Genomic DNA, 14,476 nt, shown 5'->3' with positions numbered 1-14,476 from the left:
TGATCTATTATTTCAACCCTTTGTCCTAAAATGACGTTTCTATGCAAATAAACTGCAAACGTGATGACTTTTTCCAAAGACCTGTAGTGAAATGTTACAGCGTTGTTAAAGCCTTTTATGGTTGGGATTAGGCAGGTACAGGAGCTGGTTAGGGTCTGAGGAAGATCGAGGGCTGGTCCTTTTACACAAACAGTATTTTATCATCTTTCTCTCTCTGATCCTAACGTCAGTGGTTTTCTTGCCTGTAACCACACACTGGACGAACTCGGGTCTTTGGCTTGAAAGTACAGTTTCATTCATAAAAAAAAAAAAAAAACATCATTCATTACGTTTGCTACTAAAATGTAATTGCATTTACAGTTTAGTTGCATAGGAACACAGTTTTTTAGGAGACAGAGTTTGCTCCAAAAAGAAACTTTTACTGTTTAACAGTGGAGTCATATGTCTAAACAACAGGTTTTTTTGCAGCTTTTAAAAATATACATTTCTCAAGGCTCTAGAAGAGTCTGTCAGTCGGTTGGTTTAACGAATTCTGTATAAAATTTTCTTCTGACTGTTCATAAAATACCTTGGTTTAGGACAGAATGACCGAAAAACTGCTCACATGTTGGACACATAACATATCAAGTAATTGTTAGCATTTACATAGGTCAAAACATAGATTAGAAAATTAGATGATCAACAAACACTGGACTGAAAAGCAATTACATACAAATGCTGATAGAAAAGTACTTGTTAGTTGGTATTTTGAAGCCAGTACACTTTGTTACACGTGAAAAACAATATGCATCTAACGTTTATTTTAGCTCAGTGATTTTTATTTATTCATTTATATTCATATATAATTAAGTTATTTTATATATAGTTATTAGTTTATTTATTATTTATTAATATTAGTTTATTATTATTTTATATATAGTTATATATAGTTATTTTTCAACACCGTGGTTCAGAACTTTAGCTTATGGCAATATCAGCATCACGCAGCCTGATGAATTAAAAAAAGTAAGTAAAGCTACAACAGGGCTAATAGATGGTATAACTGTGATAAAGCCCAGCAGATTATAACTGGCTGTTTGGTATCATAAATTGTTCTGTTGTTGCTGTCGAGCGAAAGCTTCCTCTTGGTCCAAACAGAGTCAATTGTCAATTATGACGAGGTGATCATAAATGACACTTTCAGCCATGGCTCGAGCTGCAGAGAGAGCAGAGGAGAGACAGTGTTTCTGTGGTGAGGTCAGGTTTCTTTTATAATACATTTTAAATAAACAGTTTCTCCTTATTCGGTAGAAGCCACTGTTTTACTACAGCTGTCTTGTTGAAAGGTTCTTTCATTTGTGACATTAGTTGGCTTGTTGATTTTCTTCAACCTTGACTCTGGTATTTCAAACAGTTTAACTCCTCCAGGGTAAAGGAGCCAATTATCTACAAGAAACTTTACGGTGTCAGAGCTTTTAGCAAATAAAACTGTAGTTTAGTGTAAAATCACTGTGATGTGTTTTCAAATAAACCTTTGTCTTCATTTACTTCTTGCTCTTCATTTTGTTACAGTTTACCCATGGATTTATGGTCCAGATCATTTTTGGACATGGCTTTCCCCCGAGCAACAGGGCAGAATATTCAGTGTGTTGTTAAAAAGTGTAAAATAAAAAAAACTTTATGGAGAATTTCTGCAACAGGAAAAAGCTTATTCATCTTCTTAGTTTAGGTTCCAATAGTTGATTTTTGTAGATGACTTGAAGTTTTCAGGCCCAATGACTTTTTGCACATTTTCCTGCATTCTTACTTTACATTGAATAGACCAGTCTATATAGACGAGTCAGAGGAGAACCTGGCAAAAGCACAAACATCTCAGTGACATCCCACCACTCGGATCTTTATGGTAGAATGAGTGAATGAGCCATAAATAGGGAAGCTCTTTAAGAAAACCTATGATGCTTCACCTTTCTGTATAACCACGATCCAAAAAGCCAAGAAAATAGTTGACTGGATTCAATGACAAGTCTCTGAGTGTGCTAGAGGGGTCCAACCAAAGCCCAGAATAAAACCCAGAATAAAAAAGTTTTGGCTGCTTATGTAGTGGTGATTTTTATTGTTGTGCCTTGTTTAGATAGTGGTGATAGTTGATAAGACTGGGCACCACGCTTGTAGGGATGTGTGATGGTTGTGTAAGAGTAAAAGAGAAACGGTACAAGCAAAGATGCAGTTCCCCCGAGTAACAGCAGGTGGCTTGACTCTGTACAGTTTGTGACCCTGAGGAACGATGGAACGAGCAGTCTTCAACCAACTCTCAGACTTCCTTTCCAAGAACAACCTCCTCGATGTCAACCAGTCTGACTTCAAGAGGGGTCACTCCACGGAAACAACACTCCTGACTGTTGTGGAATATCTTCGAGCTGCAAAAGGCACAGGTCAATCATCTGTCTTAATTCTACTTGATCTATCATCCGCGTTTGACACTGTGAACCATCAGATCCTCTTGTCCACACTCTCTGACTTGGGCATCTTTGGATCAGCTCTAGACTGGCTTTGTTCTTACCTATCGGGACGAACCTTCAAGGTATCCTGGCAGGGGCATCTTTCTAACTCTCATAGCCTCTCTACCGGTGTGCCGCAGGGCTCAGTTCTTGGTCCTCTCCTCTTTATCTATAATTCATCCCTAGGTGCCATCATTCACTCACATGGTCTTTCATCTGCTACGCTGATGACACACATCTCTTCCTGTCCTTTCCACCGGACACTGTCCACTGTCCACTGACAGTTCCACTGTCTCATCGCGCATTTCTGCCTGTCTCTCAGACATCTCAGCCTGGATGAGTGAGAGACACCATCAACTCAACCTCTCCAAGACCGAAGTCCTTGTCTTCCCAGCCAGACCTTTGATGCAACACAACATCAGCATCAACATTGGATCTACAGTGATTGTCCCCACTAAATCGGCCAAAAATCTGGGAGTCATCATCGACGACCAACTGAGCTATAAGGACCACATCTCCTCAGTCTCTAGGGCAGCAGATTTGCTCTTTACAACATCAGGAAGATCAGACCCTACATCACGGAATATACAACCCAACTCATTGTACAGGCGCTGGTCACATCTCGTCTTGCTTACTGCAACGCGTTGTTGATGGGGTTACCGGTATCCACAATCAAACCCTTGCAGATGATCCAAAATGCGGCAGCTCGCATCATTTTTAATCAGCCAAAAAAGACCCATGTCACACCACTTTTTAGATCTCTACACTGGCTTCCTGTAGCTGCTCGCATCAGGTTCAAAGCTCTGTCTCTTGCTTACAGGGTTGTTAACTCGATAGCTTCCGCTTACCTCAACTCACTCATTCAAGTCTACAATCCTTCCCGCCCGCTGCGGTCTGCCAACGAACGACGTCTGGTGGTCCCAGCACCGCATAGAAGACACCAAGCAAAACTGTTTAGCGCAATGATCCCACGATGGTGGAACGAGCTACCAAACGCTGCACGCTCAGCTGACTCTCTCCCAATATTCAAAAAATCTGCTGAAAACTGAACTCTTCCGCATCTTTCTATGCACTTAAATCTCTTAAAAAAATAAAATAAAAATCCTTTCTGCTCTCTTGCACTTGTATCTCGTGAACTGTGAACACTTTTCTGATAGGACTTTGTTTTGATGTTTTCTCCTTGACTTCGATTTTTGCTGCCTTGTACCTCACTTGTAAGTCGCTTTGGATAAAAGCGTCTGGTAAATGACTAAATGTAAATGTAAATGTAAAAACCCTGTGCATAGATCTGATGATGGGAGTCAGAGTCTAAAAGGATCTGTCAGGAATTGATGGGCAAAATAATAGTTTATCATTTTTAAATTCTTGTTCTTCTAATTATTATTTTAAAAGTAAATTGTGCAAAAACTAAAAGAAAAGCAATTGTTTGTTTAACTTTTTTGACATCTGGACATGAAACCTACAGACAAAAGATTATTTGATTTAACTACAAATACTAAATAACAGTGTTAATATCTGCTAGTGTCGTGACGTGCAAATGTGTTGCAGTGTCTCCAGTTTCGACCAACTAAACTGTTGACCCCTCGTCATAATGGAGAGCAACAGCAAATATCTTCAACGGAGAAAATATATAATTCAGTAATTACTTCCCTTACCTTTAGTGTACCTTTGGTACGCGTACACACACACTATTATAATAATAGTGTAGAGGATGAACACCAAGATTACAAACATCAGCATGTTAAAAGACATAGGAGCTGCGGGGTCAGGAGGAACGAGGTGAAGAGTTTTGGGCGTAGTTTGAACTGGAAGTGAAACACAAACATCCAGTATGTCAGGATTAATGAACAATCACTGAAGGACACACAGGGACAGAAAGAGCTGATGCACAACAATGGAAACATTTTCCTCTACAACACTATGTGGTGAAGGGTATTATGGGTATATGTACAGTAGATTTCAGGGTTGTTTATGTGCATGTTCTCAAAATCTCTACAATGTGTTGGACCAAGCTGATTGGGTGATTCCACTTTTTTCAGGACGTAAGTTACAAACACAGGTCTTTATAGAGACAGATGTGGTGCAGCATCAGCTAGTTAAAGACTGATGGATTATTACCTGAGTCCATCTTGTTTCCACCTGTCACAACCAGCAGACTCTCTGCTGACTCTCCATCTGTGGGGTGTTTACACTTGTAGAAACCTTCATCAGATTGTTTCACTGATGGGAGGATCATCTTTCCTTCAGCCTCAATTCGGATGAAAACACCATCTTTGAAAAAGGTGGCACTGAAATCTGAAGTAGGCTGTGGATCAAATCTTTTCTTGTGTGAACAGCGAAGAGTCACTTCATCTCCCTCTGTCACAGGAAGTGCAGGACTCTCCAGGATCACAGCACCAGCTGAAATTCAGGAAAAGTCGAGCTGAAGTTAATGTGTCTGAAACTGGTAGGGTAACTGAATCCTGATTATTACATGCCCAGGTCAGTTCAGCACAGAATATATTCTTATTTTATAAGACAATTTAAATAATTTCTGTATCTGTCAAACATGTAAAGTATAAAAACAACAACAACAACAAAAAAGAGACGAACACACCAGCCACTGTGATGTTCAGAGTGTTGCTGCATTCATTCCTGTCCTCTGACTCACACCAGTACAACCCGCTGTCTATTGTGTAGATGTCTTTCAGGATGCAAGAGGACTCCTGAGGGTCCCCAAAGCCTCCCCTGCAGGGCTGAGAAACCTTAATGGGGGTATTTCTTCTGACCGTCCACCTGTTGAAGTCCGCTGACCCTGCACAGCTCAGAGAGATATTTTCATATCGAAAGAACTGAGACCTGTCAGGCTGGATGATCAGTGTCACGGCTGGTGGTTCAAAAAGGAAATGAAGATGTGTTTGTAAAAAACGCTTGACACCTTATTTTTTTTACTCTTTGATGAAATGTAGCCACCTAAGTGCTGATGCAAAAGAACAAAAAAGTTTCCCACAAGATAAACGTCAGAGGCCATTTTGTAAAATGCACAAGTATTTTAGATTCTGTAAAACATGCAGTGCCAGAAAACACTGACAGTCACTGGAGCAGTCATCTTGAGGCCAATTACAAGGCTAACAGAGACTATAAGCTGCATCATTTTAAAGGACGTGCATCCGTAGTGTTGTTGAAAATGCTGGATTTAGACAAAAGATACAGACCCTAGAACTGAGGTACATGGCACCATGTTTCCAGTATTTTAAATAAGTAGCAGATTAAGTTAAGTGATAAGGTTAAGTAGGAGGAGGAAGAGTCTGGGTAAGGGTCAGAGCAAGTAGCACATCTTGTGTAAATAATTTCTATATGTGATGGCTGTGAGGTCATGAATATAAAATGGTGGCAGCTTCAGGACAATGGTGGTTGAGCTAATGACCTTAGAAACAATGCGTTTGTTCAGTTTAAATTCCCATTTTGACAGAGTCATCATCAACTGGTGGGAAATGGAAAGTGAAGAACATGAACAATTCCTCTCTGTTCCACACTTTTCCACATGACAACTGATTGTGCCTGTCTCTAAATATTGATGTTCACGTTGCTGGCAGACTGTTTAAACGAGATCTTATTCTTCTTAACACATGTAAATGAAATGAACGTAAATTCTTACAAGTCAGATCATATAATAACAACTGAGTGACCTCGATTAGAAATATGAAGAGACAGTATTTAAAAAAGAGAGTTTCTTACACAGTATGAGGCAGAGAGAGGTGATCTCCATGATGTGTCGATGCTGTCTGGCTTCTTGCTGCTCAATACCAACAGTATCTGCCCACATCCTGAGCTTATAGGAAATGTTCAACATTTCAAACAAAGCAGATCAATTAAAAACAAAACACTAATGTCATAAGCTGAAATGCTTATTCACATTTTTTGATGGAAATATTAGTTAAAAAGTTCAGTTTATCACACAGTAAAACCAACACTGGAAACATTGTAACCATTTAAGTTTTTTTGCTTTCCTTGATGAAAGTTTCCACTTTGCAAATATTTATTTTTCAATGCATCCACATAAAGTCCTGATTTTCAAATGCACCACATGGTGAGACATAAATAAATAAAATAAATTTAAATAATAAATTAAAATGTTGCAGTTCTTTCTTGTCAGAAGGAAATAGGGCTAATACTAACCACCACGTCTGTCTGTGGTCAGAGGTTTTAGTGGTTATGAGTCACCTCTTTCTTTTAAACAGAGTGAGATAAGAAATGTTCAATTGAAACAAGTTCTATCAGTGTTTGAATATACAGAAGCAAACCAGCATAAGAAATCTCCATCTAAAGCTCTGCTGGAAGTCCTTAGAAGCTCTGCTGATTATTACACAGCGCAGTGTCAATGGGTCAAAGACACTTCTTTCATTCATATTTCAGCTGAAAATGTGGAAAAAAGTGGAAGTGAACTGTAGCTTTTTTTCATTTTGTCATTAAATCAGCTTCAAATGCTTTTTCATTGTGCAGCATTTTCCCAGAATTCTAATCTGATGTTCTTCCATTCAGTTCCAAACAACACACACGATGGATGACATCAACAGGCACGAGTGTTGTTGTGCTGGAGTGCAGCACAATGACTCGCTGCCAACCTAAATATGTGCATGCAGCTTCCAGCTGCACAATTTTCACAATTTTCAGCTTTTCCATTAGATGCAGCAGACGCCACAAAGGTGCCATAACTGTTAAAGCTGGGAAAATGACTCTGCATCGCCAAATAATTAGTGGTGTTTATTATTAGTCTTTACATTAGTGTATTATTGATCAGTCTGTTGCAATATTACATCGTCTAAACTGTTAATATTTTTATTACATTTCAGTAAATGTCCAATAAACCAGTGGGTGTTTTTTTTCTCACATTCCTCAGACAGATTTTATAACATTTAATAAAATTTAACACAAAAATGTGATGATGGCTCAAAATGCAGGAGCTTCTCGTTTGCTGGTATGTACAGTGCCTCTGTTCCTGGTCCAGAAAGCCCCCCCTTCATGCCAAAAGTGTGACAGACATTTTAATGTGGGTGTTTCCCTTTTCAGATGTGGCTTTGTTTCTAATGTCAAGTGTTACAAGTCAGAACTGGCTGAATTTCTGCACATTCCCGGCTAAATATTGGATCTATGTGTGTCAGGATGATGAGCGTCACTACTGACTGAATTCCTTTTCAAATGTTTCCAGGCTCCTTTGTTTCTCTTATTCTCTTTCTCCTCCTCATAATCACCTAAACCCCTGGAAAACCTCAAAAGTCCATCACCATTTAACACACAAACGCTGTCACACTCCACATTAACACATCCATTTCTCTCTCACACACACAAACACAGATGCACACATTATTTCACCAGGACAGTTTCATTAGTCACTGTGCTCTTTATTGTCTGCTCAGACCAAACCACCTTCAGTCTTAGAGTTGTGAGACACAAAGCTGATACACAACCCTCAGATGACTTTTCTGCAGCTTCACATCTGAAAGCTGTTAGGAAAATAACTCTTCCTCTTAAACAATACATTTGTGAAGGTGAACCCTGAGGGAGACGTGTGGGTGGATCTACAGTTAAATGAGCAGGGAAGAGTCAGAGCACTGGGAGAGCAGTGCTGGTTTGCAAAAAGAGAGCAGAATGTCCCTGAACTGGATCCTACCTTTAGTTTTACTCAACTTTGCAGGTAGGAAATATCATTATTAATAATATAATTACTACTATTCATTCATAACTTTCAATAGTCATAAGTCATTTAAAAGTCTTAATTTTATCATGTGAATTTTAATAAAATGTGCTGAAGTTTTTCACTTGGAAGCAGAGAAAAACTCAAAAATCATCACTTCTCCTAAATACACCTACAACCTCAGTGATGTGAAACTGTCCAGAGTTAGAGAATGAACTCAAATCAGAAAGACTGTTTACTTTGGAGACTGATTGTTACAAGGATTAATGTGATATAAAATGTATTTAAAGAAATCACATGCTGCAATCATATAAAAACAGACTGGGACAATCGAGTCAAACTTCATTCCAACAACTTGCAGCATCATCTGCCTTTTTTCATCGTCAACTGTGCAATAAGTGTAGATAAAGCATCGGTCTGTGTTGTCTCACTGTAAAAGTTCACCACATAGACATAGTCTCTAATGTATATTTGCAACTACAGCTTTATTTGACTTTTTCCCTTTTTCCTTACTGTGGAAACTATGATCCAGACATTGGATGAAGATGTGGATACAGCACAGGATACAGTTATTTCTTTGCATGTACAGTATTTCAACAACACATTGATCTTAAGTAGTTCGTGAAGCTCCTTTCATGCGTTCACCAAATTAAATGTAGTGGTTAAAATGTCTTATGTGCTGTTGCTGATAAAAATCTCCATAAGCTGACAGAAATGGGCAACATGCAGACTTTTTTATTCAAGTAACATCAGGGGCCAAAACAAGAGCAACATGTAGAAAACTACTCTCCAAACATTTCTATACCCTATAATCCAAGACATCCTGTATTATAATTAGCCATCATCACTGATGTGACATTTTATTATAATGGCACCATAATGTGGTCACATCCAAACACTGACACAACCACGAGGGACAAAAAAATGATGTATGAAAATCAAAAAAATAACACATTTAGGAGGAAAATGATGAAATTGAAACTTCTATTAGAATTTCTTCCCCACAGAAGTCATTTACATATTAGTTTTACTGTGCTTGTTCATAGTTGTGGATTGTAAAAAGGCTTCGTGTGCTTAAATATAATTTGTCTTTTTTCAGCATCGTTTGAGTTAAAATGCAATGACATGACAGTGGAAGCAGAAGCTGACAGGGCAGTGATTCTACCATGTTTCACTGTGCCACCAGAGGACCTCAGGCAAATGACAGTGGAGTGGGTGGTGAATCAAACGGACGATGTCCATTTGTTCCTTAAGGGAGAGGACGTCAAAGACAACACTCAGAAGTACAAAGGCAGAACATCTCTTTTCCTCAATGAGCTCACCTCAGGGAATTGCTCACTGAAACTGGACCCTGTCCATGTGTCTGATAACGGAGTGTATAGATGTTCTGTTAAATCTCCAGTTGGGAACCTGTTGGGCACATGTTTCTTTAACCTTCATGGTAAGTATACAGAGTTTCATACTGTACCGTGTTTCACTGTGACGTTTTTAACTAAACATCCACACAAGCAGCATCAAAAACAACAAACATAAGCAGTTTTTATCAGGTGATCACTGTTTGTTATGATTCCCAGACTTTAACTAATATGTACAATTGGTTTGTATTACATAAAAACCAACAACAACAAAAAAAAAAAAGGTCATGTAGAATTAAACCTCTGCAGCAACTTTTATGAAATAAAACCCTACTATACTATGCATGGGTGTCAATAATACAGTATTCAATCCCAGCATTAGGCCTGCAGGATGTAGTCTTTTCAAAAATGTCTGTAAACGTGTTATTTGCGTTTTCTGAAGATAGCAATGACCTCTGTAACATGTGACCAAATGTTTTTGCTCCATAAGATACTTGTTCGTACTTAGTAAGTAGCAGCGACTTCCTCATGAGTTCATTTTATTTTTTATTGGCCAATTGATTGGCCCATGAAAATGCTGCTTTTCTGAAGTAACTAATGCTCGCAGCAGGTGTCCTGCTAACACTTTACTGTAGCTGTTTTACAGTGATGGAAGACCCCCTTGTTCAAAAGATTTCAAATATTGGTAAGTAAATATCTTTTGAACTTTTATGTACAAAACTGACTGTTTTCAGTTGGGTTTCTGGCAAACTTGATGAGTAAAATTCAGCTGAAAGTTTTTTACTAAACCAAATTTCCTAAAAATCTCATTGGCGTTCTTCTTTTGGATTGTCTATTCTGTTGTCGCATTGACCTGCAGTGACACATTTATTTGTTATTTGGCTTTTCTCTAAAGTGACTTACAAGTGGGCTACAAAGCAGCAAAGAGAATAAGTGAGATGCAAGTGTAAGGAAGAACAGAAAGGATTTTATTTGATTGTTTTTCAGATTTTAAGAATAAATCGTCTCGTGAAAAGGACGGGAACAGCTGTGTGTCATCAGCATAGCAATGATAGGTAAAGCTATGTGAGTGAATGATAGAACCCAGGGATGTAGTATAGATGGAAAAAATGAGAGGATCAAGAACTGAGCCCTGTGGCAACACCGGTACAGAGGCTATGAGAATTAAAAATTGTTGCTGCATAAACAGGACAAATCATTACAGATGACCTCAGGGCTTAATGATCTGTACATTTACATACTGGGCCTGAACACCTCCCTCTGCAACTGGATTCTGGACTTCCTGACTGGGAGACCTCAGTCAGTTCGGATCGGGAACAACATCTCCAGCACCACCACACTGAGCTCTGGGCCCCTCAGGGCTGTGTGCTCAGCCCTCTGCTGTTCACTCTGCTGACGCACGACTGTGTAGCACTGCACAGCTCGAAACACATAGTCAAGTTTGCAGATGACACGACCGTGGTGGGTCTAATCAGCAAGAACAACGAGTCAGCTTACAGAGAGGAGGTGAACGGTTAACAGCCTGGTGTGGAGCAAACAACCTGTCTCTTAACGTTGACAAAACTAAAGAGATGGTTGTGGACTTCAGGAGAGCACAGGGTGACCATTCTCCATTGATCATCGATGGATCCTCAGTGGAGATAGTCAAGAGCACCAAATTCCTTGGTGTTCATCTGGCGGACAACCTCACCTGGTCAGTCAACACCAGCTCCATCACCAAGAAGGCCCAGCAGCGTCTCTACTTCCTGAGAAGGCTGAGGAAAGCCCATCTCCCTCCCCCCATCCTGACCATGTTCTACAGAGGGACCATTGAGAGCATCCTGAGCAGCTGCATCACTGCCTGGTTTGGGAACTGCACCGTCGCGGATCACAAGACCCTACAGAGGATAGTGAGGACAGCTGAGAAGATCATCGGAGTCTCTCTGCCCTCTATCATGCACATTTACACCACACGCTGCATCCGCAAAGCCAACAGCATTGTGGACGACCCCACACACCCATCACACACACTCTTCACACTCCTGCCATCAGGAAAGAGGTTCCGAAGCATTCGGGCCGCCACATCCAGACTGTGCAACAGTTTTTTCCCGCAAGCCATCAGGCTCCTCAACACACAGAACTGAAATGGAACTTACACACACTACAAACCGAACTCAACACACTCTCATCACTCATTACTAATCTCAATTCATTCCACCATCACATATTTATTTATTTATTTACTTTTATTATTCTACACTTACCGCACTACACTGTTTACTGCTGTTTTTTGCACATTCCAATGCAATTGCACTGTTTACATGCTGCTCTTTTTACACCCTTAGCACACTTGACTGTACTGTAAAATAGTATACAGTAGGTTTACTGGTCGGCACTGTCTTAGGTTCTGTGTCCTGTCCTGTGTAACTTGTGTTGTCTGTCTACACTGTCTGTCTGTACTCTTTTTCGTCTGCACTGTTTGCACTAGGTTGCACTCGATGCACTTTACATAGCTTTTGTTGCACCTTGGTTCTTGGAGGAACGTTATCTTGTTTTTACTGTGTACTGTGTACCACTGTGTATTGTAGAAATGACAATAAAAGCCACTTGACTTGACTTGATCTCCATGAACGGTATTAAATCGCATTAGTTTTAGCTAACTAGAACTGCGTGTAGAGTGTGCACAGCCAGAGGCCTAACAAAGGTGACAACGATTTCAGGAAACCATTTTTGTCTTATTTATTTCATTTCTCTCTTTTTTGCCCTGCAAATAAACACAAAATCAACACGCCAGAGCCCACCGTCTTGCCAGAAGTCGGTAAGTAAGTCCTTAGCTGATACAGATGCTTTACGTTTACGACCGCTGTTTTGGAATTGAGAACCCATAGTAGCAAAATGTTGGACTGCTTAGAGAATATTCACCCAGCTGTGATAATAATTTAGCACAAAATCCCTCAAGTAGCAGGTTAAAAAACAGCAAAATAGAGAAGTTGTAAAATGCTGAAAATGATAAACTCAGTAGTTGAACTTGTTTCTGCAGGTATCAACAATGGTGTGAAAGTAGTTGCTGGAGTGGGTGTTGGTCTCATTGCTCTTGTCTTGGTGGGAGCATTATGTAAGAAATATGCAGGTAAGTCACTTCTTCACATTAAACTGTCTGATTTAATACACTGAAATCTGCAGCAGTGTAACACAGGATTCAGAAATTCTCGATATGCATGTGAACAGTCAGCGCAAACATCCAATGTCAAAGCAGGAATCAGATGTTTCTTGGTGAAGTCGGGCAGACAGTTAGGGAATCTGAGTTAATGTTCTGCCAGTGTACACTGTTTATTTACCACATGACAACGAGACCAGTCGCCCACTCATTACATAATACAGCCTTACAGTATATTATTTTTAATTTACTTCTAATCTTCATGTCATCATCATTGATCAGTATCTTTCCATCCACACTACTGTGTCATGACTTCAATAATGCCTTCACTGATGCAGCCTGTTACACAGAAAACACTTTTCTGATGCAAGTCCTTACATGTCCTATTTATCAGATCCATCTCAGGTCAACACTGTATGAGTGGGACTAGTGTTTGGAGCCAGGTTTCCTCAATCAGTTTACGTTAATGTTTCCACTTTATCTTCTTACAGAAAAGACACTAAATGACCTAAACATGGAGATGGAACAGACTGAGCATTTCAACAGTCCAACTGATGGAAACTTGCAAAATCAGAACACCCAAAAATTTCAAATCCAGGCTCTGAATGTCATTTGATTTAAATGGTAAATGATCTGCACTTATATAGAACTTTTTTACCTATTGGTACTCAAACCGCTTTACACTGCTTCTTATTCACTCACCGGGAGCAACTAAGTTGGGGTTCAGTGTCTGGGTCAAGGACACTTCAACATGTGACTGGAGGTGGGGATTGAACAGAAAACTGTGAGATTGGTGGACAACCACTCTACCTTTTTGCGCCACAGTCGCTGTCAACCATGTTTTTAAATACATTTGTGTTGTATCCATTTTTTCTTTTTTGTCAGGTGACTGTACTAGTACCTGTAATTGACCATTTTACTATAGTATTTATAGTAACATTGGTGTAAAAATGTGTGACTTTATTCGAACGTTGTAATTTTAGTAGCGGTTACTAAACCAGTCCAGTCCAGACAAAGTTGAATCGTGTTGGCATCATGTACAGTGTTGGGCAGAAACTCTGAATGCACAGTTCTGTACATTACTTACTGTACACACTTAATATTGTAGTAACACTTTGTACATTTTGTCCCTAAAGTGTCTGCATAACTTCCTCTTGCCCAATCACAGCTTTAGCACAACAAATATATAGAATTTTTGAGGTCAAATTTAAGTCAGAATTCTCATGATGTCTTCAACACTGAAACCTGAAGAGTTAAAGTGACCCTGTTAATGTGCACACAGATTCTCATTTTATTATTATTTTACCTTGTGCATTTCTAAATGCATTGTTTCCACTGGGGTTGATTTGTATGTTCAAATGTTTTAAATAATTTTGTGCATTTTAATTTACAGAGGCTTTATATCTTGTAAATACTAAAACAATGATGATGATTGCAAAGCTGGTTGCTGATGCATTACTTTTAAATGTAACTCACATATATAACGTTGGATTCGTCTTTGTTGACCCCAGAATTAAATATTATCTCTTCTAAATCTCTCAAATATGTCTCATACTTTTCCACCGTGGCTGCTTATGTAGTGGTGATTTTTATTGTTGTGCCTTGTTTAGATAGTGGTGATAGTTGATAAGACTGTGCACCACGCGTCTGTAGGGATGTGTGATGGTTGTGTAAGAGCAAAAAAGCACATTGATGTCTTTTTTATCCATGCTGTTAACGATACATCTGATGTTCTGAGTGACTTCTAAAACTCCTCGCTCTCCAGTCTGACTCTGAAAAACCTCTTTGAAGGTCTGTGTAGTGCTAATGTTTTGCTCCACAAATCCACAAGAAA

General features: G+C 39.3%; 2 protein-coding genes and 1 pseudogene across 2 annotated transcripts; 2 read left to right on the top strand and 1 right to left on the bottom strand.

Moving 5' to 3' along the window:
* Window positions 1-469: 469 nt before the first annotated feature.
* LOC137137128 (uncharacterized) lies at window positions 470-6,931 on the bottom strand. The gene is made up of 5 exons (XM_067523061.1): window positions 6,195-6,931; window positions 5,074-5,343; window positions 4,596-4,877; window positions 4,133-4,282; window positions 470-1,195 (listed from the first exon to the last, which is right to left on the bottom strand). The coding sequence occupies exons 1-5, from the start codon at window positions 6,307-6,309 to the stop codon at window positions 1,140-1,142; spliced, it is 873 nt and encodes a 290-aa protein (XP_067379162.1). The 5' UTR covers window positions 6,310-6,931; the 3' UTR covers window positions 470-1,139.
* On the top strand, window positions 2,264-4,124 carry LOC137138018 (uncharacterized; annotated as a pseudogene).
* Window positions 6,932-7,965: 1,034 nt separating the features above from the next.
* On the top strand, window positions 7,966-14,176 carry LOC137137129 (myelin-oligodendrocyte glycoprotein-like). Its single transcript, XM_067523062.1, has 6 exons — window positions 7,966-8,151; window positions 9,251-9,592; window positions 10,153-10,191; window positions 12,280-12,303; window positions 12,526-12,615; window positions 13,134-14,176. Exons 1-6 carry the CDS (start codon window positions 8,046-8,048, stop codon window positions 13,256-13,258), a joined length of 726 nt encoding a protein of 241 aa, XP_067379163.1. The 5' UTR covers window positions 7,966-8,045; the 3' UTR covers window positions 13,259-14,176.
* Window positions 14,177-14,476: the final 300 nt, after the last annotated feature.

The sequence above is a fragment of the Channa argus genome, chromosome 12 (assembly GCF_033026475.1).
Source record: "Channa argus isolate prfri chromosome 12, Channa argus male v1.0, whole genome shotgun sequence".
In the NCBI taxonomy this organism is placed as follows: Eukaryota; Metazoa; Chordata; class Actinopteri; order Anabantiformes; family Channidae; genus Channa; species Channa argus.
Note: the sequence above shows the minus strand (reverse complement) of the source record. Positions and strands in the feature narration are given on the sequence as shown.

Excerpts from the sequence above, each read along its gene's own strand:
- LOC137137128 (XM_067523061.1), bottom strand. The coding sequence starts at position 6,309 with ATGTTGAACATTTCCTATAAGCTCAGGATGTGGGCAGATACTGTTGGT. Across the intron at positions 5,344-6,194 it reads CTCTCTCTGCCTCATACTGT|CCGTGACACTGATCATCCAG; the intron begins GTAAGAAACTCT and ends TTGAACCACCAG. Across the intron at positions 1,196-4,132 it reads GTACCAAAGGTACACTAAAG|CTCGAGCCATGGCTGAAAGT; the intron begins GTAAGGGAAGTA and ends CTCTCTCTGCAG.
- LOC137137129 (XM_067523062.1), top strand. The coding sequence starts at position 8,046 with ATGAGCAGGGAAGAGTCAGAGCACTGGGAGAGCAGTGCTGGTTTGCAA. Across the intron at positions 8,152-9,250 it reads AGTTTTACTCAACTTTGCAG|CATCGTTTGAGTTAAAATGC; the intron begins GTAGGAAATATC and ends GTCTTTTTTCAG. Across the intron at positions 9,593-10,152 it reads ATGTTTCTTTAACCTTCATG|TGATGGAAGACCCCCTTGTT; the intron begins GTAAGTATACAG and ends GCTGTTTTACAG.